General features: G+C 45.2%; 1 protein-coding gene across 3 annotated transcripts in view; it reads left to right on the top strand.

Moving 5' to 3' along the window:
- The window catches only part of slc44a3 (solute carrier family 44 member 3), a 69,368-nt gene that overhangs the window by 29,064 nt on the left and 14,590 nt on the right, over positions 1-25,714 (top strand). For all 3 annotated transcript variants that reach the window (XM_033028911.1, XM_033028912.1, XM_033028913.1), the window contains 9 exons: positions 72-208; positions 1,952-2,045; positions 6,479-6,648; positions 9,409-9,498; positions 10,406-10,530; positions 11,094-11,280; positions 13,948-14,113; positions 17,419-17,575; positions 20,391-20,474. In XM_033028911.1, the coding sequence (XP_032884802.1) occupies positions 72-208; positions 1,952-2,045; positions 6,479-6,648; positions 9,409-9,498; positions 10,406-10,530; positions 11,094-11,280; positions 13,948-14,113; positions 17,419-17,575; positions 20,391-20,474 (1,210 nt within the window). The remainder of the gene's footprint in view (positions 1-71; positions 209-1,951; positions 2,046-6,478; positions 6,649-9,408; positions 9,499-10,405; positions 10,531-11,093; positions 11,281-13,947; positions 14,114-17,418; positions 17,576-20,390; positions 20,475-25,714) is intronic.

Raw genomic sequence — 25,714 nt, 5'->3', positions numbered from 1 at the left:
ACCGAAGGACCTGTTTCCTTGTTGTATCTGTAAATACTAAAACCTTTGTGTTGTTTTTCATTCCCAAACAGACATGTCTTCTTCCTGAACACCTGCAAAATGGACTTCACGGACCATAAAATAAATTCGCTGTCGATTTGTGTATCCAGTTGTCCTCAAGAGGAACTGAATGGACTGGAGGAGATAAAACATTTTGCTCAGTACAATGGTACGTATGAGAATTGTATCAGGTTTACAGTGAAGGAACATAGCATTTTTCATAGCAAAAGGATTTGAGTATAGGAGCAGGGAGGTTCTACTGCAGTTGTACAGGGTCTTGGTGAGACCACACCTGGAGTATTGCGTACAGTTTTGGTCTCCAAATCTGAGGAAGGACATTATTGCCATAGAGGGAGTGCAGAGAAGGTTCACCAGACTGATTCCTGGGATGTCAGGACTGTCTTATGAAGAAAGACTGGATAGACTTGGTTTATACTCTCTAGAATTTAGGAGATTGAGAGGGGATCTTATAGAAACTTATAAAATTCTTAAGGGGTTGGACAGGCTAGATGCAGGAAGATTGCTCCCGATGTTGGGGAAGTCCAGGACAAGGGGTCACAGCTTAAGGATAAGGGGGAAATCCTTTAAAACCGAGATGAGAAGAACCTTTTTCACACAGAGAGTGGTGAATCTCTGGAACTCCCTGCCACAGAGGGTAGTCGAGGCCAGTTCATTGGCTATATTTAAGAGGGAGTTAGATGTGGCCCTTGTGGCTAAGGGGATCAGAGGGTATGGAGAGAAGGCAGGTACGGGATACTGAGTTGGATGATCAGCCATGATCATATTGAATGGCGGTGCGGGCTCGAAGGGCCGAATGGCCTACTCCTGCACCTAATTTCTATGTTTCTATGTTTCTATGTTTCTAAAAGGACCCGGGGTCAAACTGGCTGAAGATGACAAGTCTGTGAGGTCTGTGTTCCTCATCAGCCAGTGAACTCATCCCAATCACTTTATTGTTTTGTCCTTTTTTTTAAACTTGTGTACTTAATTCCATTCCGCTTAAATGCACAATGCTTTTCCTCTCAGCTAATTGTATCCAGTTCCATATTCACACTTTCTGAATTATCCCGTTCACAATGTGTTCTTTAAAATTAATTTAAATGCTGGAGTAACTCGGGCAGCATCTCTGGAGAGAAGGAATGGGTGACGTTTCGGGTCGAGACCCTTCTTCAGACTGAAAGTGGTGGGAATGGGAAACGAGAGATTTAGACAGTGGTGTCGAGAGATGTAGAACAAATGAATGAAAGATATGCAAAAAAGTAACAGTGATAACGGAAACAGGCCATTGCTAGCTGTTTGCTGGGTGAGAACGAAAAGCTGGTGTGACTTGGGTGGGGGAAGGGAAGGAAAGAGAGGGAATGCAGGGGTTACTTGAAGTTAGAGAAATCAATATTCATACCGTTTGGTGTGGGAATAGGAGGGGGAGTTAAAATGTTTGGCATCTGGGAGATGACTTAGGCCAAGGTGGACTGATCATAGGTGTTCAGTGGGATTGCTTTGTTTTCTGCATCACACGATGTGTCCACTGCTTAGTGTGCACTGTTCTAGATTCACCAGGTTCTTGCCTCATTTTTAGGTACTTGGCTGCTCACCTGGCTTGATGGCAATGGAAGGGAAAATAAATTTACCTCTAGCTTGTGGTGTACAATTCTTCCTCTGCTGATCAGCATAGTTTAGTTTAGACATACAGCATGGAAACATGCCCTCCGTCCCATTGAGTCTGTACTGACGAACGATCACCCGTACACTAGTTCTATCTGTCACATTTGGAATAATTTACAGAGACAAGACTTCTGCTACACTATCAACGTACCCAGTGCAAAATCTAACAGCTTCTCCTTAAACTAAGTTCTGATGTTGCCTTTTGAATGTGGGTGTGATTTTAATTTGCTGTTTTTGCTTAATGTTTTAGGCTCCTACTTGTGCCTGTACAACTTAAACATTTCCGACTACACGGAGCCTTCGAAAGCAGCACACCTCTGCCCCACGTTACCTGTCCCCCCAAGGTGAGATGGTTCACTTCTTTGTATTTCCTACTCAGGTTTATTTACTCTTTACATTCCTCCTGGACAAATCAAAGTTATAAAACCAAATTACACTTTGAAACATTTGGCACATTCAACAAGGATTAGCCAGTCTGAAGAAGGGTCTCGACCCGAAACGTCACCCATTCCTTCTCTCCAGAGATGCTGCCTGTCTCACTGAGTTACTACGGCATTTTGTGTCTATCTGTAGTCCTTTTTATAAGCTGTCAGGCACCATTTGAAACAGTTTAATTAAGAGTCATGTCTCGTGGGTGTGGATGAGAGGGGCAATGGTCTACTTTTGCTGTTAAGTGTTTGCCTCTATTGATTCTCCATGGTTCTTTTTATTATTAGCTGTACCAATAGACAATAGGTGCAGGAGTAGGCCATTCGGCCCTTCGAGCCAGCACCGCCATTCAATGTGATCATGGCTGATCATCCGCAATCAGTACCCCGTTCCTGCCTTCTCCCCATATCCCCTGACTCCGCTATCTTTAAGAGCCCTCTCTAGCTCTCTCTTGAAAGCATCCAGAGAACCGGCCCTCTGAGGCAGAGAATTCCACACACTCACAACTCTCTGTGTGAAAAGGTGTTTCCTCGTCTCCGTTCTAAATGGCTTACCCCTTATTCTTAAACTGTGGCTCCTGGTTCTGGACTCCCCCAACATCGGGAACATGTTTCCTGCCTCTAGCGTGTCCAAACCCTTAATAATCTTATGTGTTTCAATAAGATCCCTTCCTATTCTTCTAAACTCCAGAGTATACAAGCTCAGCCGCTCCATTCTCTCAGCATATGACAGTCCCGCCATTCCGGGAATTAACCTTGTAAACCTATGCTGCACTCCCTCAATAGTAAGAGTTTCCTTCCTCAAATTAGGGGACCACAACTGCACACAATACTCCAGGTATGGTCTCACCAGGGCCCTGTACAACTGCAGAAGGATCTCTTTTCTCCTATACTCAATTCCTCTTGTTATGAAGGCCAACATGCCATTCGCTTTCTTCACTGCCTGCTGTATCTACATGCTTACTAAGGTACAGTGACATTTTTTTTGTATACAATAAGACCAGTAAGATTATTGCCGTACATAAGTACAACCCCTGATTAAATACAGAATGTACAGAAACAGCCCTCTGAGTCCATATGCAAGAGGTGCAACTTTACTGAGAACCACAGGGAGTTTTGTGTCCATATTTAAGGATGGGTCAATACTGCATTGGTGGCAATGCATAGGAGGTTCATATTATGCTGGCTCAGGAGAGAATACAGAGAAGGTTTACAAGAATGATCCCAGAAATGAGTAGGTTAACATATGATGAGCGTTTGACGGCACTGGGCCTGTACTCGCTGGAGTTTAGAAGAATGAGGGGGGACCTCATTGAAACATGCAGAATAGTGAAAGGCTTGGATAGAGTGGATGTAAAGAGGATGTTTCCACTAGTGGGAGAGTCTAGGACTAGAGGTCATAGCCTCAGAATTAAGAATTTTCTTGAGATGAGGAGGATTTTTTTTCAGTCAGAGGGTGGTGAATCAGTGGAATCCTTTGCCACAGAAGGCTGTGGAGGCCAAGTCAGTGGATATATTTAAGGCAGATATAGATAGATTCTTGATTAGTACGGGTGTCAGGGGTTATGGGGAGAAGGCAGGGGAATGGGATTTGGAGGGAGAGATAGATCAGCCACCTTCTTCTTCTTGCGTATGGCGTGCACAGCCTAAAGTTGTAGGACAACTTGTTCTATTTGATCTTATTTGATTGTGCACGCCGGGTTGATTGCATTCGTTGAAACAGGGCGGACCACGTGAAGGTTGCAATCTCCCACCCCAGATCAGCCATGATTGGATGGCGGTGGACTTGATGGGCCGAACGGCCTAATTCTGCTCCTATGATTTATGATCTTATGATTTCTGGGAGGAAGATGTTTGATGCGTGCCTGAGAAGATTGGACTTGAACTCATTGGAGTTCACACAAATAATAGGTGAATCTGTTGGAGCATACAAGATTCTAAGGGGGGTTGACAGGGTGTGCGGATATTTCGAATTAGGAGCCATTGTTTCAAAATAAAGGGTTGACCATTTTCAGGTGGAGAGATATTGCTTCTCCAGGAGGGTTGTGTATTCTTGGCCTCACTGAGTTGTGGTGGTAGAGTTGTTGATTCCAGTTCTTCTACCCACCCTAGTAGTAAAACACTGAATCGAACACTGGAGTCCAAACCCTTCTTTATTAGTATTCACCACGGGGCCGGCCTCGGAACCACTCACCCGAGCCCTCAGCAGCCTCGTGCAAAAAGAACTGAAGGAAAAACAACCGGCCCGCCCCAACGAAACGAACACCCTTTTAGACCCCTATACAGTGGCGGGAAACTAACGGCGCGAAAGGGCAGGGGGAGGCAACCCTTACAAACCAATCACAAATACAACGGGAGGTAACTCCTTTGCACAATCATAGGTATAGAATAAGCGGCAGTATATCTGGATGAGGGAATTGAAGGCAATATCTCCAAGTTTGCGGATGACACTAAGCTGGGGGGCAGTGTTAGCTGTGAGGAGGATGCTAGGAGACTGCAAGGTGGGCAAATGTTTGGCAGATGCAGTATAATGTGGATAAATGTGAGGTTATCCATTTTGGTGGCAAAAACAGGAAAGCAGACTATTATCTAAATGGTGGCCGACTAGGAAAAGGGGAGATGCAGCGAGACCTGGGTGTCATGGTACACCAGTCATTGAAAGTAGGCATGCAGGTGCAGCAGGCAGTGAAGAAAGTGAATGGTATGTTAGCTTTCATAGCAAAAGGATTTGAGTATAGGAGCAGGGAGGTTCTACTGCAGTTGTACAGGGTCTTGGTGAGACCCTGTACAACTGCAGTACAGTACAACTGTATTGCGTACAGTTTTGGTCTCCAAATCTGAGGAAGGACATTATTGCCATCGAGGGAGTGCAGAGAAGGTTCACCAGACTGATTCCTGGGATGTCAGGACTGCCTTATGAAGAAAGACTGGATAGACTTGGTTTATACTCTCTAGAATTTAGGAGATTGAGAGGGGATCTTATAGAAACTTACAAAATTCTTAAGGGGTTGGACAGGCTAGATGCAGGAAGATTGCTCCCGATGTTGGGGAAGTCCAGGACAAGGGGTCACAGCTTAAGGATAAGGGGGAAATCCTTTAAAACCGAGATGAGAAGAACTTTTTTCACACAGAGAGTGGTGAATCTCTGGAACTCTCTGCCACAGAGGGTAGTTGAGGCCAGTTCATTGGCTATATTTAAGAGGGAGTTAGATGTGGCCCTTGTGGCTAAGGGGATCAGAGGGTATGGAGAGAAGGCAGGTACGGGATACTGAGTTGGATGATCAGCCATGATCATATTGAATGGCGGTACAGGCTCGAAGGGCCGAATGGCCTACTCCTGCACCTAATTTCTATGTTTCTATGTTTCTATATTGAAACAAAACAGAAATCTCTTCAGGGGTCCAGACTCAGACAGGTGGGTCACATAAATGGGAGGCAACCCCTCTGCCCAATCACACATTCAGTGCATAGAAGCATCTTCAGGAGTCCAGACTCGGTGGCAACAGGTGGGTCACATGATTACCAAGAATTGTGCCTCCACCTTATGATGTCACCACCAGTCTTCTCTTCTTGCGTATGGCGTGCACAGCCTAAAGTTGTCAGACAACGTGTTCTGTTTGATCCGTTTGTGCATGCCAGGTTGATTGCTTTCGCCGAAACAGGGTGGAGGTTGCAATCTCCCACCTTCGCCACCGCTGAAGCCCAGTCTTTCACAGACACCTGCCATTTCCCAAAGAACCCCAATCCCTGCATATTCACAGAGTTAGTGAACATATTCAAGGAGAAGATAGAGCGATGTTTGAATCATAAGCATGTCAATGAAGGTAAAAGGTCATTGATCTTTCTAGTTTTGGTTAGGGATGTAGTGCGGAGACAGGCCCTTCGGCCCACCAGGTCTGTGCCGACCAGTGATCCCCGCACACTTACACTATCCTACACACTAGGAGGACAATTTACGATTATACCAAGCCAGTTACTCTACAAGCCTGTACATCTTTGGAGAGCGCGAGGAAACCGGGAGATTTCGGGGGAAAAAACCCACGCAGGTGACGAAGAGAACATACAAACTCCGTACAGACACGGACTAACCCGGTCGAACCCGGGTCTCTGGCGCTGTAAGGCAGCAAATCTACCGGCGCACCACCGTGCCGCCCACAAACATACGAAACATATGGTTCCATTTCTCTTCTCCAATGCTGCAATCCCACAACAACGTCTGCTCTTTGTATGAAGTACGTTACCCATGGTGCTGTTGCATGAAGTCACAATGACATAAAATTGCAGGTTTGATCCTTCTCCACGCCAGTTCTGGAGTTTGTTATTTATACAAAGATTGTTTGTTATTTCAGCAAGTCGCTCCCTCTCTTCAATCGCTGTGTCCCACAGACCCCAGCCTGCTACTCCCACTTCATCCTGGCCCTTATCCACATGGTCAACGAGAGTGACTTCTTCCAACACATCATCAGTGGCATCATCATGAGCAAGGAGTACATTATAGGACTTTGCTTTTTTGCAGTAGGTAAGGACATTCAGTGGATGGATGGATGGATGGATGGATGAATGAATATCTGTCGTATCTGAATGAATGAATGAATGAATGAATGAATGAATGAATGAATGAATGAATGAATGAATGAATACATACTTTGTTGGCACATGTGACAAGTCACAGTAAAATTCTTTGCTTGCATACCCATGCTATACAAATAGTCACCACATAGGGGCGCTGCCAATGCACAGTATCCTCACCAGGTCCCCCTTTGTTCTCCCCCTCCCTTCACGTCGCCCCCCCCACCCCCACGCCAGCTCCTCCTTTGTTCCTTCCCTCAGCAGCGGCGTCCTCACTTCCACGCGCACGTCCTCGTCCATCCGTCCGTCCGTTGGCGCCATCATCGGCCGCCCCACTGACCTCTCCACAATCACTGCCCTTTCCGGACGCCTCCGTGATGCCGACACAGGCCCCAGCCACAGACTCCGACCCACAGGAACTCTGGCCACGCTGACTCCGCCGACCACGGGCTCAGACCCGCAGGGGCTCTGACCCACAGGGACCCCGAGCCTCGGCCACTCGGCAGCCCGCCAGCAGGCGTGTGCTGCAGCTTATCCAGGGCTGTCAATATGACGAGGACAAATGTAACAACCTGGATGGAGCATCTTTGTTTGCATGGACGTGTGGGACTTCTGTGCTGTATGACTATGGCAGAGAAAAATCCTGCATGTACTGACCATGCAATAGTTGAATAGTCATGGGACGATCAATAAGGATTTTGTTTTATTTAGTTTAGTTTGTGTTAGGAGATGCAGAGTGGTGACAGGCACTTCGGTCCACCGGGTCCGCGCTGACCAGCGATCTCCGTACACTAACACAATCCGACACACTAGAGATAATTTACAATCATTACCGAAGGCAATTGACCTACAAACCTGTACGTCTTTGCAGTGTGGGAGGAAACCGGAGCACCCAGGGAAAACCCACGTGGTCACGGGGAGAAACATAGAAAATAGGTGCAGCAGGAGGCCATTCGTCCCTTTGAGCTAGCTCCGCCGTTCAACATGATCATGGCTGATCATCCAAAATCACTACCACGTTCCTGCTTTTTCCCCATATCCCTTGATTCCTAGAGGTAAATCTAACTTTCACTTGAAACATCCAGTGAATTGGCCTCCACTGCCTTCTGTGGCAGAGAATTCCACAGATTCACAACTCTCTAGGTGAAAAAGTTTTTCCTTATCTCAGTGCTCAGTACAAACTCCATACAGACGGGATCGAACTGTGGTCTCTGGGGCATTGTAAAGCAGCAACTCTACTGCTGCGCCACAGTGTCGCCCCTTTGTTAATGAAAGATGGCATTGCTGACACGGTCTGCGTTCCTTGCCTGTGAATGATATAGTCGCACAGCATGGAAAGGGCCCTTCAGCCCATCATGTCCTTACTGACCATTTTTGCCCACCTTCACCATTTTCCTGTATTGGGACCGCATCCTGAGTCTTGCCTATTCAAGTGCATGTGTAAATGTCTCTTAAGCATAATAATTGTGTCTGAATTTCACCCCTCCTTGGATATCCGGCTGGGAAGGTAAAAGACAACAGCACTGCAGTCCCAAGTCACGTCCAGGTCAACAGATTTATTCCTCATGAATACATTAATTTTCACACTATTCTTCACGATATGACACCAATCCACTGGTTTAATGGCTACAGTTACTGATACCGGACTTTTAGTTTCTGTTTTATTTAATTGATTGAGATTAAATTCACCAGCTGGGATTCCAATTCGCTATCTGAGGTTACGAGCAAATCACAATTTTGCTTTGACACCCTGCATATGGATTGTTCCAGTGAACTGCTTGACACTGAAGCTGGGAAAGGATAGAATCAGGAACCTCTTGTGTGAGTCCTCCACCGATTTTCCGGCAATTGATGGTCCGGCACGTTCCTTAATCCGGACGAAATTCCGAGAGGGCACTTGGATGATTAATGCAAATGTACATAAAGCTGTTTGTTGGCTGTTTATTCTCGCTCTGGAGCCTCAGTTGATAACGGGCACTTGTGTCAGTCTTTCCCAATTTTAGACCCTTCATTAATATCAAAATCAGGTCACTCAGAGTCAAGTACATCAGTCTGACAAAGCGCCATTTGGAGTGTTTTGGGAAGTTTTTACTTTGTTAAAAGTGCAATATTAATGCAATTTGTTGTTCATTTGGCCTGGTATGAGAGCTGGCCATCCACAATCACGCTGTCCAACAGAATTTAAAAAAATAGTCCTCCCAAAGTAAGGAAGATAAGTGGAAACTGAAATATTAACTGAGTAATGCCGTTATATTAAAAGATTGGACAGGCTAGATGCAGGAAAAATGTTCCTGCTGTTGGGGGAGTCAAGAACCACAGTTTAAGAATAAGAACTACAGGGGTCACAGTTTAAGAATAAAAGTGTAGGCCATTTTGGACTGAGATGAGGAAAAACTTTTTCACCCAGAAAGTTGTGATTCTGTGGAACATTCTGCCACAGAAGGCAGCGGAGGCCTATTCGCTGGATGTTTTCAAGAGGGAGTTAGATATAGCACTTAGGGTTAATGGAATCAAGGAATATGGGGAGAAAGCAGGAACGGAGTACTGATTTTCGATGGTCAGCCATGATCATATTGAATGGTGGCGCTGACTCGAAGGACTGTGTGGCCTACTCCTGCACCTATTTTCTAGGTTTCTAGGTTTCAAACACACATAGTTTGAATGACTAACCTCATTTAGAGTGAATCTTTCTCTTTGTTTTGTTCCACAGCTCTGGCCTTCATTATGGTGGCAGTCTTCAGATATATCGCCGAACTCCTAGTTCATATCTTCATCACGCTGGTAATTTTTGGATTGCTGTGTAAGTGAGTCTACATTAATCCAATTTCACTCTTCGCACAGTCGTGACAGGAGTGGTGTTTTTCTCCTGGAGGCCGTTCAATTAGACGCTCAGACCCAAAGCCTCCGGATAGGAGGATCGGTGCTTCGAATGAAGATGACGGCTCACTTTTGGGAAATGTTTCCAGCTTACCAGTTTTTTATTTTTTCCTTACTTGTGACTTGTCCTTCAGATGCATGGATGGATGGAATGATATTAAAGTGGAAAGTGCTCAGAATAGGTGGTATCATAGACAGTGAAGATGGAGACGAAGAATTACAGCGGGATCTTGATAAGCTTTGCAAGTGGGCAAGTGTGAAGGGGACAGACTGAAAATGGTGATCTCTGCAACCTACGTCCTTCGGCGAACGCCATCAGTCTTGAGCTTACACTTAGTTGCTTGCCGTATGTAAACATTAGACAGTGTGATAAAAAGTTTCTCCCTCCTAATGTGAGAATTCACCCTGCTTATCACTCCCACTATAAAGACATCCAGTCATGGTGGGGGAGCGGTAGAGTTGCTGCCTTACAGCGCTTGCAAACCCGGGTTCGATCCCGACTACGGGGTGCTGTCTGTACGGAGTTTGTACGTTCTCCCCGTGACCTGCGTGGGTTTTCTCCGGAAGCTCCAGTTTCCTCCCACACGCCAAAGACATACAGGTATGTAGGTTAATTGGCTTGGTAAATGTAGAAATTGTCCCTAGTGTGTGTAGGATAGTGTTAATGTGCGGGGATCGCTGGTCAGCGCGGAGCCGGTGGGCCGAAGGGCCTGTTTCCGCGCTGTATCTCTAAACTAAACTAAACTATCTCGTCCTCCTTTTCTACAATGTTTTCTCTCGAGAATATTTCTATTTTCCAGTGATTCCTTTTTTTCTTTCCCCCCTTCTAGTTGTGTCGGGAGTACTATGGTGGCTGTACTATGACAAGTCGCATGACCCCACCATAATCTTGGAGACAGAGATGGAAAACACTAGAGCACTTCTGGGCTTCGCTATTGTTGCAACCACCATATCGGTAAGCACAATAAAATCAATCCCTTCTGGATTACTTCCAGCGATCAAATTCAGCTTGGTTTGGATAAGATTTATTCAAGAACCAGTTCAAGATCACTGCCGTCCTTGGGCCTGCCATTGCCCGTCAAGTTAGACATGAAACTAAATATCTCTAATATGTAAGAAAGAACTGCAGATGCTGCAGAAGAAACGTTTCGGGTCGAGACCCTTCTTCAGACTGAAGAAGGGTCTCGACCCGAAACGTTGCCCATTCCTTCTTTCCAGAGATGCTGCCTCACCCGCTGAGTTACTCCAGCATTTTGTGTCTACCTTCTAAATAGCTCTGACTCGTATCTCCCTGTATCCTACTATGCTTTACTGACATTATTTGGTCTATGTTCTATGTTCTCTACACCTCTATGTTCATGTACAGCCAAGGTTTAGCTCTGAAATTAATTAAGCCGAGTGATCTACAAACCTGTGCGTCTTTGGTGTTTAATTTAGTTTAGTTTAGAGATACAGCGCGGAAATGGTGCTGCAGATTTGTGTATATATTGTGTGCTGACAGATTTACTGCCTCTCTAGGTCATCATTATAGTGCTGACGCTGGTGATGCGGAAAAGGGTCAATCTGACCATTCAGTTGTTCCGGATGGCCAGCAGCCTGATCCAGGACGTCCCTCTGGTGCTCCTCCAACCACTCTGGACCTTCCTGATCCTGGCGTTGTTCTGGACGTATTGGGTGGCCGTGCTTCTAAGCCTGGGCACTGCAGGTGGGTGCGGAGGATGCCGTTTGACAAAATATTGACGTGAAGTGCTGGAGTTTCTCAGGGGGTCCGGCAGCATCTCTGGAGGGAATGGAGAAATGGAAAATGTACCGGTGACGTTTGGGGTCGGGACCCTTCGTCGGACTGCATGCATTTATTACGAGAGGAATAAAATGTGATAACCATGAATAATGTTTGCATTTTGGGGGGGGGGGGGGTTTGGACATAGCCAGCAGTTATTGCCCATTGGGCAACGTGTCTGTGTTGGAGTCTGCATGTTCTCGCTGTGACCATGTGGGTTTCCTCCGGGCGTTCCTGTTTCTTCCCACATCCCAAATTCCTGCTGGTGTGTAGATTAATCATCCTCTGTAAGTTGCCCTTAGTGTGCAGAGGGCGGACGTGAAAGTGGGATAACGTATAACTAGTTTGAACAGGTGTGAACATACATAGTGGGCTGAAGGGTCTGTTGCCATGCTACATCTCCAAACTCTTTTTAGAAAATAAATCCCCAATTGTCCTGGGTTGTCCCAGCCAGTTACTTGATCTGCTGCTGTCCCTCTGATAGGGAGGAAGGTGGATGGACGATAAATGGTGATACATTCTCAAGTGTGGAGGGCGTGCAGCCTGAAGGGGGATCTGCGGTGTAGGATGAAGTTAGACACAAAACGCTGTCGTAACTCAGTGGGACAAGCAGCATCTCTGGAGAGAAGGAATTGGTGACGTTATAGGTCGAGGCCCTTCTTCAGACTGAGAGTCAGGGGAAAGGGAAAGAAGAGATATAGACAGTGATGTAGAGAGATATTTTGAATGAAAGATATTCAAAACCGTAGCGATGATGAAGGAAACGTGTTTGCTGGGTGAGAATTGGAACCTATGTGTGACTTGGATGGGGAAGGAATGGAGAGAGAGAGGGAATGCGGAGGTCACTTTAAGTTAGATAAATCAATATTCATACCACTTGTAAGTGTTGTAAGCTGCCCAAGAAAAATATGAGTCGCTGTTCCTCCAATTTGCGTTTAGCCTCACTCTGACAATGGAGGAGACAGAGGGCAGAAAGGTCAGTGTGGGAATGGGAAGGGGAATTAAACTGTTTTGAAATGGGGAGGTCAGGTAGGATGGTGAACCAAGCAGGCTGCGTTGTCCTTGATAGTGTGTGTCAGACTGATTATTTTTCACAAGACTGAAGAGTCCTAAATTAATATTTATTTTCTGTAATTACTGTGAAAAAAGACACGATGCTGCGGAACTCAGGGAAGTAAACATTTATGCTTCCACACATCACAGTAGAGATGCTGGAAGTCTTACAACACATAACGGTGGATAAATGCCCAGGATCTGATTTTTTTGTTTGCTTGTCCAAATTGCGGTCAAGGGCCGAGAGATAATAGAGGACAGAAGAAAACTGCCCAGAGGTTCTGTTGTATTACCATGTTTCTACAATGTGTCCCCTTTGACATATATCTGTGTCTCCCTCTCAGTCTGAAGAAGGGTCTTGACCCGAAATGTCACCCATTTCTTCTATCCTGAGATGCTGCCTGTCCCGTTGAGTTACTCCAGCATTTTGTGTCTATCTTTGATGTAAAGCAGCATCTGCAGTTCCTTCCTACACCACATGTGTGTGTGTATGTATATATATGTATGTATATATATATTTATATATGTATGTGTGTGTGTGTGCGCGTATATATGTGTGTGTGTGTGTGTGCGTGTGTGTATATATGTGTGTGTGTATGTATATATATATATATATATATATATAAATATTTCGACAGTGTGCATCATGTGATATGTGTCCATATGTGTGTGTGAGTATATGTATGTATATATACACACACAAATACTCACACTCACACTAACACACAGCAATGCAATAGTGCAGTTGTACCTGTTAACTCTAAGGAAGAAACCTCGGCTTCATTGCTGACTCTAGCTAGATGGTGTCCCCTTTCCCTCCACATTGGTTAACTTGGCCATATGACATAAAACTGCCTTCTGGATGTGGTGAGAGTGGCCCGCACATCTCACTCCACAAGGTGGCGTCTCCATACAAGCTGCAGATGCTGTAAGTGCTGATTGTCCACAGATCCGTGCAAGGAGCCTTCAGCAGATTGGAAACATTGCCGTAAATTGTTGGTATATTAACACTGCCAGCAATTTCATACTTCACCTGGGAGCATACTCCCAATGTAACTGCATAAATGGAAGTAAAATCAGCATCTGTTCTCTTTTCCGCTGGCTCTCACTGTCTTGACGTTGACCACAGTATTTCTACTCTTCCCCCTGTCACTGGTTTGTTCTCGGTTTATCTCTCTATTTCTCCACCAAACTCTCGCCACTCACTCACCCACATGCGCTCCCCTCCCCCTCCCCCTCCCCCTCCCCCTCCTTGACGAGCAACTGTTCTTTTTCTTTCTCATCATGACTCCCCTCTCTCCTCCCTGAAATGCTTTTATGTGCGTGCTACCCCTACAAATAAAAGACTACTCATGAATACAATGCAGCCGGCCACCTTGCACAGGTAATGGATGAAGGGAACAACCTTTGCTGCAAGATATAACATTGTTCATTATCAAATGCAATAGGATGGACATCAGAATGCAATTGGCAGTGTCGCCTGCATTTTTGATTGCAATGTTCCTGTATTATAGGTATGTTTTATTTAATCTCCTGCAGGTAATGCCTATGTAATCGCAGATGACCAAGTTGAATACAGATCCGTGTATGCCATTCGCTACATGTGGTGGTATCACTTAATCGGCCTGATCTGGACCAGTGAGTTTCTGCTTGCCTGTCAGCAGATGGCCATCGCTGGAGCTGTGGTGTGTTGTTACTTCAACAGGTAGGAAGGAGGAGAGTCGTACGTCTGTTTAACAGGGCACTTGTCCAAGTACTATTTGGTCAGAAAAGCCATCAGCTAACCAGCCAGGATAGGACAGGAGCGTCGCTTCACGTTCCTTGTTCCTCAACCGGGAGGCACGGTGGTGCAGCGGTAGAGCTGCTGCCTTACAGCACCAGGTTCGATCCTGACTATGGGTGCTGGTATGTAGGGAGTTTGTACGTTCTCTCCGTGACCTGAGTCGGTTTTCTTCGGGATTTCCGGTTTCCTCCCACCCTCCAAAGACGTAGATTAATTGGTTTGGTAGAGTTTTAAAATTTGTCCCTAGTGTGTACAGGATAGTGTTAATGTGCGGGGATCGCTGGTCGGCGCGGACTCGGTGGACCGACTGGCCTATTTCTGCACTGTATCTCTAAAACTAAAAATTAAACAAAAACTGGGCCACGATTGTCCATGGAGCTAGTGCTTGGACCACTTGCTTGAGGAAAGTGGGTTTGAATGCAGTTGAACATGGTGAGCTGTGGCACCCTGTTTGCAGGTCACTCACAGACCAGGTTCTGGTTGCGAGCTGTGGCCTCTCCTGTTGATTGCTGGTCCTTCCCATTTTCTTGCCTTGGTTCTACCAAGGCTGACTCGAAACGATTCCATGGGTGCAGTTCAAGCAGGGATCCCATTTAAGATGCTGACAGACTGGGATCTATCTCTCGGGATATTTCCGACCTCGGGCCCATTTCAACATTGGTCTTTCTTGCATCACGGTTCGAAAATTGCTTAACCGTAGAAGCAAAGAACGGCAGATGCTTGTTAATAAATAAAGGGACGCAACATGCCGGAGTAACTCAGCGGGTCAGGCAGCATCTCCGGAAAACATGGTCTGAAAAAGGGCCTTGACCCGAAACATCACCTATCCATGTTCTCCAGGGCTGCTGCCCGACCTGTTGAGTTACTCCAGCACTTTGTGTTCCTACGAAAAGTGTTTGATCTGTTTGACTAATGATGGGTGGTTCTGGTGCCGCCATGGCCACAAGAACTCTTGTGATGTAGAAACATAGAAACTAGGTGCAGGAGTAGGCCATTCGGCCCTTCGAGCCAGCACCTCCATTCAATGTGATCATGGCTGAACATCCACAATCAGTACCCCGTTCCTGCCTTCTCCCCATATCCCTTGATTCCACTAGCCCTAAGAACTCTGTCTAACTCTCTTTTGAAAGCATCCAGTGAATTGGCCTCTCTGAGGCATAGAATTCCACAAATGAACAACTCTGTGAAAAAGTTTGTCCTCATCTCAGTTCTTTTTTTTTTTTTTTTCTCCTTTTTTTGGGGGTTTTTTTTGTTTATTTTATTAGAAGTTAATACAGTACAAAACAGTACAGTGGAACCTAATTTTAGATGCCAACTATGTCATACCGTAATCCATTCTATGTACAACCTCTAGTTTTATGTTTTGAGAAGGAAGTAAGCAAGACAAGAAAAAGAAAACAATAGAAAGGGGAAAAAGAGGAAAAATAGATGGTAGAGAATAGAAAAATGTGAAGTGTGTATATAAAAAAAAAGAAAAAGTGGGCAGTAGAAATAGGAGCGAAGGCCATTTAAAAGAGAAATGTTCAAATCTGTATTCGGAGATGTAGATCTATCCACGGCATGAACTGAAATCAGCAATCTTTATGGTACCGCTGCATCACATGATTCCAAAAAGTCGATGAAAGGAGACCAACTCCTTAAGAATTGGTCATATTTATCTATTAGTCGGAGTCTCATTTCTTCAAGGCGTGCTATGTCCATCATATTCCTAATCCACATTTTAACAGTTGGTATGGTTGTATTTTTCCAAAATTTAAGTATCAATTTCTTTCCAATTATTAACCCATAATTAAAAAAAAGTTTTGGTCTATTATTATTCCAAATATAATCCATTCCGTTTTAGGTTCTATTCTCATCTCAGTTCTAAATGGCCTACCCCTTATTCTTAAAATGTGGCCCCTGGTTCTGGACTCCCCCAACATCGGGAACGTGTTTCCTGCATCTACCCGGTCCAATCCCTTAATAATCTTATATGTTTCTATGATCTCCTTTCATCCTTCTAAATTCCAGTGTATACAAGCCCAGTCGCTCCATTCTTTCATCATATGACAGTCCCGCCATCCCGGGAATTAACCTTGTAAACCTACGCTGCACACCCTTAATAGCAAGAATCTCCTTCCTCAAATTAGAAGAGCAAAACTGCACACAATACTCCAGGTGTGGTCTCACCAGGGCCCTGTACAACTGCAGAAAGACCTCTTTGCCCCCTATACTCAACTCCTCTCGTGATGAAGGCCAACATGCCATTAGCTTTCTTCACTGCCTGCTGTACCTGCATACTTACTTTCAGTGAATGATGAACAAGGACACCCTGGACTCGTTCTACTTCCCCTTTTCCTAACCTGACATAATTCAGATAATAATCTGCCTTCCTGTTCTTGCCACCAAAGTGGATAACCTCACATTTATCCACGTTGTACTGCGTCTGCCATGCATCTGCCCACTCACCCAACCTTACCAAATTACCCTGCATCCTCATAGCATCCTCTGCACCCTTCACACTGCCACCCAGCTTTGTGTCATCTGCAATTTTGCTAACGTTACTTTTAATTCCTTCATCTAAATCATTACTGCATATTGTAAATGGCTGCGAGTCCCAGCACCGAGCCTTGCGGCACCCCACTAGTCACTGCCTGCCATTCTACCATGGGTGATCATAGAAACATAGAAACATAGAAAATAGGTGCAGGAGTAGGCCATTCAGCCCTTCGAACAAGCACCGCCATTCAATATGATCATGGCTGATCATCCAACTCAGTATCCTGTACCTGCCTTCTCTCCATACCCCCTGATCCCTTTAGCCACAAGGGCCACATCTAACTCCCTCTTAAATATAGCCAATGAACTGGCCTCAACTGCCTTTTGTGGCAGAGAATTCCACAGATTCATCATGCAGAATCAGTACCCTGTTCCAGCTTTCTCCCCATATCCTTTGATTCCGTTAGCCCTAAGAGCTAAATCTAACTCTCTCTTGAATACAATGCATGTCATTTGCACCCTGGGGCTTGAGTTTAATTGTGAGCCCAATTCCAGCACTGTTCATTGGACTGCTCAAGGGTAGGTGCTGCTGTGTTTTGGGCTCGAGTCCCACATCTCGCTGTGCTTTGGACCTTGAGTCTTTGCTGGAGTAACGTTGCTCACATTTAATGCATCGGGCATTGTCCACGCTTCGTTTTACTCCAGGCCTCCGACTAATGCATGATCACTGGATGATTCTCTCTCCTCAGGGACAAGCATAATCTGCCCAGCTACCCAATCCTCAGTTCTATTTCGAGGTTCTTTAATTACCATCTGGGAACAGTTGCGAAGGGCTCGTTTATAATCACACTCGTCCGAATTCCACGGATTATTCTTCTGTACGTTTACAGCAGTCTGAAGGGAAAGGTAAGACTCAGAGTCAGGAATGGGATTCAATTCCAGTCCTTTTTGATGTTTCTCAAGACACTCGTGTCCATTTGAAAGGAAATGTTGCCATTCACACTATATATTTTGCACCCTGTGACTCAGAGTGCATTTTACTGGAGTACAATTTGGAAGATCTTTATGAACTTTTTTTTAAATATTTTAAAAGAGGGCAAGTTGTATTCAATTGAATCCAGCTGCTAATAATTTATTTTGTCTTTGATTTTGAAAGCTTAGCTTTAATCCAGCTCATTTTGGTTCCAGTAATATTATTGGCAATGTACAGCTCCCCATCTGGCTGTGAGATCAATTATTGCTTGTGGACTGGAGCTGTGTTTTGGGACACAGCAGCTTATCATCATCTGCTTCTGGTATGGGAACATCGTGTCCAGTGAGATGACTTCAGAAACGGGTTACTCTCGTGTTGTGAGACGAGGATTTGAAAAGTTTTCAAAAGGCGAGACGCCTGTGCTGCCGTTTCAATGTGAACGAGATAGGCACCCTTCTTCGGTCCCGACCCGCAACGTCACCCACTCCTTCTCCCCGGAGATGCTGCCTGTCTCGCTGAGTTACTCCGAGTATTTTGGGTCTACAATGTAAACCAGCATCTGCAATTCCTTCCGAAACAACACCCAGTCATTGATTCACAACACAAATGCTCCACAAATGGAAGAGCTCTAGTCAGGGTGTCCGGCTGATATCCACGACTCTTGAGGCACATTTTGTGCCGCTGCCTAACCTAGCGGCTCACCACTATGGTACCTACCCACCATTGGGGCGAAGTGGGGTTTGTGGCATGGTGAGGAGTTGATTAGCTTTCATTGCCCTCATTAAAGTTCCCATGTATAGGAAGGAACTGCAGATGCTGCTTTAAACCGAAAATAGACACAAAATGCTGGAGTAACTCAGCGGGACAGGCAGCATCTCTGGAGAGAAGGAATGGGTGACGTTTCGTGCCGAGACCCTTTTTCAGACTGAGAGTCAGGGGGAGGGGAGGGAGTCACAGAGATATGGAAGGGTCGGGTGTGAAAATGACCGATCAAAGGGGACGATGATCAAGGAAAATGTAGAATGGTTCCTTGTTAGCTGAGGGGAAGGTGACAACGAGGCATACAATCAGTAACATTTAATCAGGAGGGCAGTGAAACGTTGGAGAACTAGGATGGGGGAGGGACAGAGAAAGAAGCAAAGCAAGGGTTACTTGAGGGTCGGTGAGAGGGAGGCATAGAGACATGGAAGGGTTAAGTGTGAAAACAAGAATCATAGAGGGGGAGCAGCGAGGGAGGGTGTTGCAGAATTCTCGTCGGAGAGGAGAGTATTTGCCATGAGAATTGTAGTATTGTTCCCAGTATGGGCTCTGGCCCAGTGTGTGTGTGGTTGCAAATGTCCTTGCCCTAGGGCAAGGTGATATTTTCTGTCCTTTTTAATGTGTTGTAATTTAAACAACAGATAATCAGGTGGCAATTCCCTTACTACCGTTTCCATTGGTCATCTTTTCTGATGCTTTGCACTTTCAAAAACCAGTTTGGAGAGAAAAGTGATCAATGAGCATTCTGTCACCAAGCTCCACTTATCACCAAAAACAAACGGCTGCACAAATATCTCCAGTCGCACAATTTATTTTATGTAGCAGCAGAATTAGGCCATTCAACCCATCGTGTCTACTCCGCCATTCAATCATGGCCGATCTATCTTTCCCTCCTAACCACATTCCCCTACGTTCTCCCCATAATCCTTGACACCTTCACTAATCAACCTGTCAAACTCTGCCTTAAAAATATCCAGGCAACACTATATTCCGTCTGCCACTTCTCTGCCCGCTCTCCCAACCTGACAAGTCCATCTGCAGAGTCCCTGCTGTATCTACACTACCCCTCCACCTGCCTTCATATCATCTGTAAACATGGCCCCAATTGCCATTGCAGTCTTATTGTGTTAATTTTCATGTACCTTTGGAAACGCCCACTCATTCACCCACCAGCTTGAAGATTTGGCTTGACCAGTTCACCTGTGCTCCTGTTGGATGGGCTCTTCAGCTCTGAAACTGGGTTGGAGTATTTCTAAAGGCTTCGCCAGTGTCTTAACAATTGGCATGCCGTACGGTTGCAACGTACTGAATTATAAACAACTCTGAATCCTGGTTTCTGAGGTTTTCTGGTTTGGGCCGAGGTGGATGGGCCGCTTCGCCGAGAACTAAGGGGGACCTGGCGTGGGGGGCTCTGAGAACAAAATGGTACCTGGCGTGGGGGGTAGGGGGGGGTGTACCAAGAACTAAAGCGGACCCGTTGGGGGGGGGGGGGACCATGTGGGGATGAGTACTTTTTGTCACTTTGTCGATGCCTTTCTTTATACTCAAAAACAAAGAAATTCACTGCACCAGGCTAGGTACATGACAATAAAGCCTCACATCTTAAAGAGAGTTTGAATGAGCTCTCATACTAAACATAAAACAAAGTTTGGAAGAGGAACAGAGCCGTAGAGGCATACAGCGCAGAGAAAGGCCCTTTGGCCCAACTCGTCCATGCTGGCCAAGATGCCCCATCAAACTGGTCCCGTTTGCCCCGTGTTTGGCTCATATCCTTTTAAACCTTTGCTATCCACGTACCCGTCCAGGTGTCTTTTAGCTGCTGTGAATCCGTCTCTACTACCCCGCTCACAGCTTATTCCATATACTCTCCACACGCTGAGAGTAAACGTTGCCCCTCAGGTTCCCAGATGCCCCTCAGAGACGGAATGGAGATTGTTTTGGATTTGTTGGTGATTTTAAGCTGACGCATTTTTCCACCATCTCTTTCAGGAAAATGCCTGTGCCAGGTGCCTGCTCAAGAGTTGCCAGTGCTGTCTGTGTTGCTGCGAAAAATGTCTGCAGTATTTGAACCAGGTACTTCTCTCCTGAAAGAACCGCTAATCAAGAAATGGGGCTTGTTGCAATAATCTTTAGTTAGGACAACATGAAAGGTATGTCACAGACATGGGCCATTCGGCCCACCCTGTCCATGCTGATTTAAAGTCATAGAGTGATACAGTGTGGAAACAGGCCCTTCGGCCCAACTTGCCCACACCGGCCAACAATGTCCCAGCTACACTAGTCCTACCTGCCTGCATTTGGTCCATATCCCTCCAAACCTGTCCTATCCATTTACCTGTCTAACTGTGTCTTAAATGTTAGAATAGTCCCAGCCTCAACTACCTCCTCTGGCAGCTTGTTCCATACACCCAAGTTAAAAAAGTTACCCTTCAGAATCCTATTAAATATTTTTCTCTTCAGCTTGAACCTATGTCCTCTGGTCCTCGATTCCCTTACTCTGGGCAAGAGACTCTGTGCATCTACCCGATTTATTCCACTCATGATTTTGTACACCTCGATAAGATCACCCCTCATCTTCCTGCGCTCCAAGGAATAGAGACCCAGCCTGCTCAACCTCTCCCTGTAGCTTAGACACTCTAGTCCTGGCAACATCCTCGAAATTTTCTCTGAACCCTTTCCAGCTTGACAATATCTTTCCTATAACATGGTGCCCAGAACTGAACACAATATTTTAAATGCGGTCTCGCCAACGTCTTGTACAACTGCAACCTGGCCTCCCAACTGGGATTTATGTCCTCAAGACAGTGGCAGTCAGTGGATGAAGATTTGCCCTCTGGATCAGAGGATACAAATGTATCCACGTGCGATCTATCCTTTCAAAAGTCGGCATGCAAATTAAATATGTACACAATAACAACAAAATGCGTTTTATCTGAAGAAGTGAAGGAGGAAAGTTTCTGGAATTTTTTCCAGAACTGGTCACACCCCATGCACACTCATTTGGTAATTAATCCCTATAGAGCTGAATCCATAATTATGCCTTTGGGTTGGAGACAAGTCCCTCCACTGTGACAGCCTCTTTCCAAGATGTTTTACAGAAAACAACGTCAACCCTTCACCTACTTGCCTCACAACACTGAGAGCGAAATTTCTGTTTTTTTTAATTGAAATTGGTGCCATTGCTTAGACTTCAAGGCCAGCTGCCTTTGTCCAGGGTTTGAATAGTGCACAAAGCAGGCCTATTGATACTGCTCTGCCTTTCATAGCTGGGAGGAGCCAGCTTGAATGGTTGAAGGGCAAAGGTTTATCAGGGAGCCCGGGGGGGGGGGGGGGGGGGGGGGGGTAAAGAGGGACCATCGGAACAACAGGAGGGGAATCTGTCATGCTCCGACTTACAGCTTCAAGAACTCAACCAGGGATCCATCATTACAAGTTTCTGTTTTATCTAGGAAAAGTATAAGAAAAAATTTAATATTAAGAAAAAATTCTTTATATACTTTGAAACATATAATTTTGTCAACATTTTTTTAAAGGTCTCTTCACCATAATGTTCAGTTTTCAAAATGCAATTCACAGTTTTTTCTTAATTAATTACATTAAACATTTTCTTTTTTTAATTTAAAAATTATATATTTGAAGTTGGACTTGTTGTCTTAATATCTCCATTTTATAAGAGCATTTTAAGTTTTGCAACTAGTCCTCAATGTTTTGTTTTCTTCACATCATGCTGTTGCTTGCACTCGCCTTTCCTTGTTATTTTCTATGTCAGTGAGGCTTGACAAATGAGGAGAGTGTCATTGTTACAATGAACGCACTGAGGGGATGAATGTATCAGAGAAAAACTAGATGGTGATAGTTGCACGATTGCCCAACGGTTTGTTGGGGCAGAGTACTGAGTTGTAAATGACAGCTGTAAAGCCACTGAGGCTCAGTCGCTGTTGAGTTTTAGATGTCCCGGTGCTTAAGACTGACAGTTCCCTCGCAAAATTCAGTATCTCGGACGATGGCACGCTGAAGCTCCTTCTAAGTCTTTCGGTCGTTCCCAGGTAGACTTCTGGCACAGACTCTTCGATGCTAAAGGCAGGGTTCCGTGGTTGCCATGGCACCCATCGATCCATGGCCTCAGTGCATTGCAAAATATCTCTCATTTTTACCACACAGTTCGACTGCTACACAAAGCAGCGATTATTCACAGCAAGTCGTCCGTGAAAAAAGGGGAATTGGAAACGTGCCACAGTGCTGTTCTCATGGCTCTCAGCTGCCATTGTCATCGCTGGTGGCTCGCCAGAAAATCATTGCACCCATAAACATCCCTATACTTTATACTAATAAAATATCCAATGGTACAATTTCTCAAACCTAACCCTGTAATGTCGCGAGTCCTGCGTTTGTTGTTCAGGATTACCTTGAGCCCAGTTTGGATTTGAACAAAGCTGTTTCTATTGAAAATGAAATGGATCAAAGACAATTGACCCATTTTCGTTTTCAAATAAATCACCGCCCAGCGACCCTTTACTTTGTGGTGGGCAGCTCGCTTTAATAATTCAGCCTTATTTTCTTCCAAGCAGAAGCTGTGAAGACAGAGCCCACTCATTCTGTTTAAACATCTTCAGCTTCACGTTAGATGGGCACAAAATGCTGGCGTAACTCAGCGGGTCAGACAGCATCTCTGGAGAAAAGGAATAGGTGATGTTTAGAATCGAGACCCTTCTCGACCCGAAATGTCACCTATTCCTTTTCTCCAGAGATGCTGACTGTCCCGCTGAGTTACTCCAGCATTTTGTGTCTGTCTTCGTTTTAAACCAGCATCGGCAGTTCCTTCCTACACGTTCACTTTAGTGTTAATCTGCCCATCAAATAATTCTTCAATCGTTGCAGTTAAACAGATTTTACAGGTCCCGAAATAAGGAGTTGGTTTCTCCGACTGAAACTGCAGGATTCTCTCTCTGTTCCCTCTGCACCTTCTCCCCTTGATGTCTTGCATTTGAAAGACTCGATTAACGTGATGTAACATTTGATGGTTGTCTTGCTCCCCGAATCACAAGATTTATAATCTGTTGATTTAAAAATTAATTTTGCCTGCGATATCGATTGGAATTCTTGAGCATCTTATAAATGTATTTAACTGGGAAGCAAAGATAGATGCTACATCTTTGAACTAGAAACAACTGCCCTGGGAATAAAGTCAAATAACCATGTAACATATAACCATAAAACCATATAATGTGAGGCAATATCAACAATATAATCTAGACTCCTAACTTCACACTGTCTGAGTAAATACCCAGGATATAAAGTGGATATGTTTAATGGCTTGTTGAATATCCTTTTATCCCATCGCTGTGTAAAAGGAGACTGAGAGTATGAGCCAAGATGGGGGAAGATAGAATAACACAGGTTTTAGCTCTGTTCAGTTTAGTTTATTGTCACATGTACCGAGGTACAGTGAAAAGCTTTTGTTGCGTGCTAACCACTCAGCGGAAAGACAATACATGATTACATTCGATGGCATCCGCAGTGTACAGATACATTATACAGAGAATAACGTTTAGTGCAAGATAAAGTCCAGTAAAGTCCGATCAAAGATAGTCCGAGTGTCTCCAATAAGGTAGAACTGGATGGCTTTAGTTGTCGGTAGGATGGTTCAGTTGCCTGATAAGAGCTGGGAAGAAGCTGTTGCTGAATCATAGATACATAGACAATAGGTGCAGGAGTAGGCCATTTGCCCCTTTGAGCCAGCACCGCCATTCAATGTGATCATGGCTGATCATCCACATTTAGTACCCCGTTCCTGCCTTCTCCCCATATCCCTTGATTCCGCTAGCCCTAAGAGCTTTATTTAACTCTCTTTTGAATGCATCCATTGAATCAGCCTCCACTGCCTTCTGAGGCAGAGAATTCCACAGATTCACAACTCTCTGGGTGAAAAAGATTTTCCTCATCTCAGTTCTAAATGGCCTACCCCTTATTTTTCAACTGTGGCCCCTGGTTCCGGACTCCCCCAACATCGGGAACATATTTCCTACATTTAGCCTGTCCAATCCCTTAATAATTGTATATGTTTCTATAAGATCCACTCTCATCTGTCTAAATTCCAGTGAATACATGTCCAGTCGTTCCATTCTTTCATCATACGACAGTCCTGCCATCCCGGGAATTAACCTGGTGAACCTACGCTGCACTCCCTCCATAGCAAGAATGACCTTCCTCAAATTATGTGCAGAAGTGGACATGGTGCAGAATGAGTAAATGATGCTTTAAATTTGCATTAGCTGTAGGTGCTTGATAATCGGCCGATCTCCACCTCTGTCTCTCAGTCTCCTGTGACACAATGCCGATCCCGTCAGTGGCTGCAGGGGGAGGGGGGAAGGGGGTGTCAGAGAGAGAGAGGCTCAGCAGCCTTATAATCAGATGCCACTTTAGAACAACAGCAGTGTTCGAAGTCGTACATCGGAAAGATTGAATGGCTGTTAGGGGTCAGTGCAGCTTTCATTCGGCTGATATCATCGGGTGCAGGTTTTGAACTCTCGATTGTTAGTCTACGCATGAGGAAAAAGTACTGTAGTTCAGCAAGTCACAGAGACCAGCGATTATCCCAGCGGCTGGGGGCTATTAGAAGAGGTTTGTGTTCCAGGCACAAGGTTTTCCACAGTATCTCGACTGCCGAAACCATTGGCACAAACATCTTGCAATTCGGGTGTGTGGAATGTTTCCTGGCAGAGGCATTGACTTGATGAGACCAAGGCCAATGGTTTTTTTGTCGTGATTGCTCACTGCACCAAGCAGACTCGCTCTCCTTCCTCAGCGGGCACATCCCCATGCTAACTGTTCACAAAGGCATATTCAGGGACTTGGCGGTGGGATCCGGGTTTTCCGGGCAATGAGCGACGCCTGTGTGGAACAATTTGTACCGATCGGTAGTTTGTGCAGGTGATAACGAGAGAGGTTTCTGAAGCAGCTCATTTTTGGAGCAGTCCTCGCCACGAATTGAATGCAAAACATTTAGAGAATTGGCATGCATGACAATTGGCGTGCAGCCTATTGGCCCGCAGACCCAAGCAGGTGGGACTAGTGTAGATGGGGCCTGTTTCCACATTCAATGACTCTTGAGTTGAGGATACCAAAGGTTCAACACACTATTAAACATGTGTGTACATTTAGAAACATAGAAAAATAGGTGCAAGAGTAGGCCATTCGGCCCTTCGAGCCAGCACCGCCATTCAATATGATGTTCTTCTTATCGAGTCCATACACAAGATTAGAATTTGTTCAGCCTGAACGCACCTCTCAGCATCTGCATACAATGGTGTCTG

The sequence above is a fragment of the Amblyraja radiata genome, chromosome 10 (genome assembly GCF_010909765.2).
Source record: "Amblyraja radiata isolate CabotCenter1 chromosome 10, sAmbRad1.1.pri, whole genome shotgun sequence".
Taxonomy (NCBI): domain Eukaryota; kingdom Metazoa; phylum Chordata; class Chondrichthyes; order Rajiformes; family Rajidae; genus Amblyraja; species Amblyraja radiata.
Note: the sequence above shows the minus strand (reverse complement) of the source record. Positions and strands in the feature narration are given on the sequence as shown.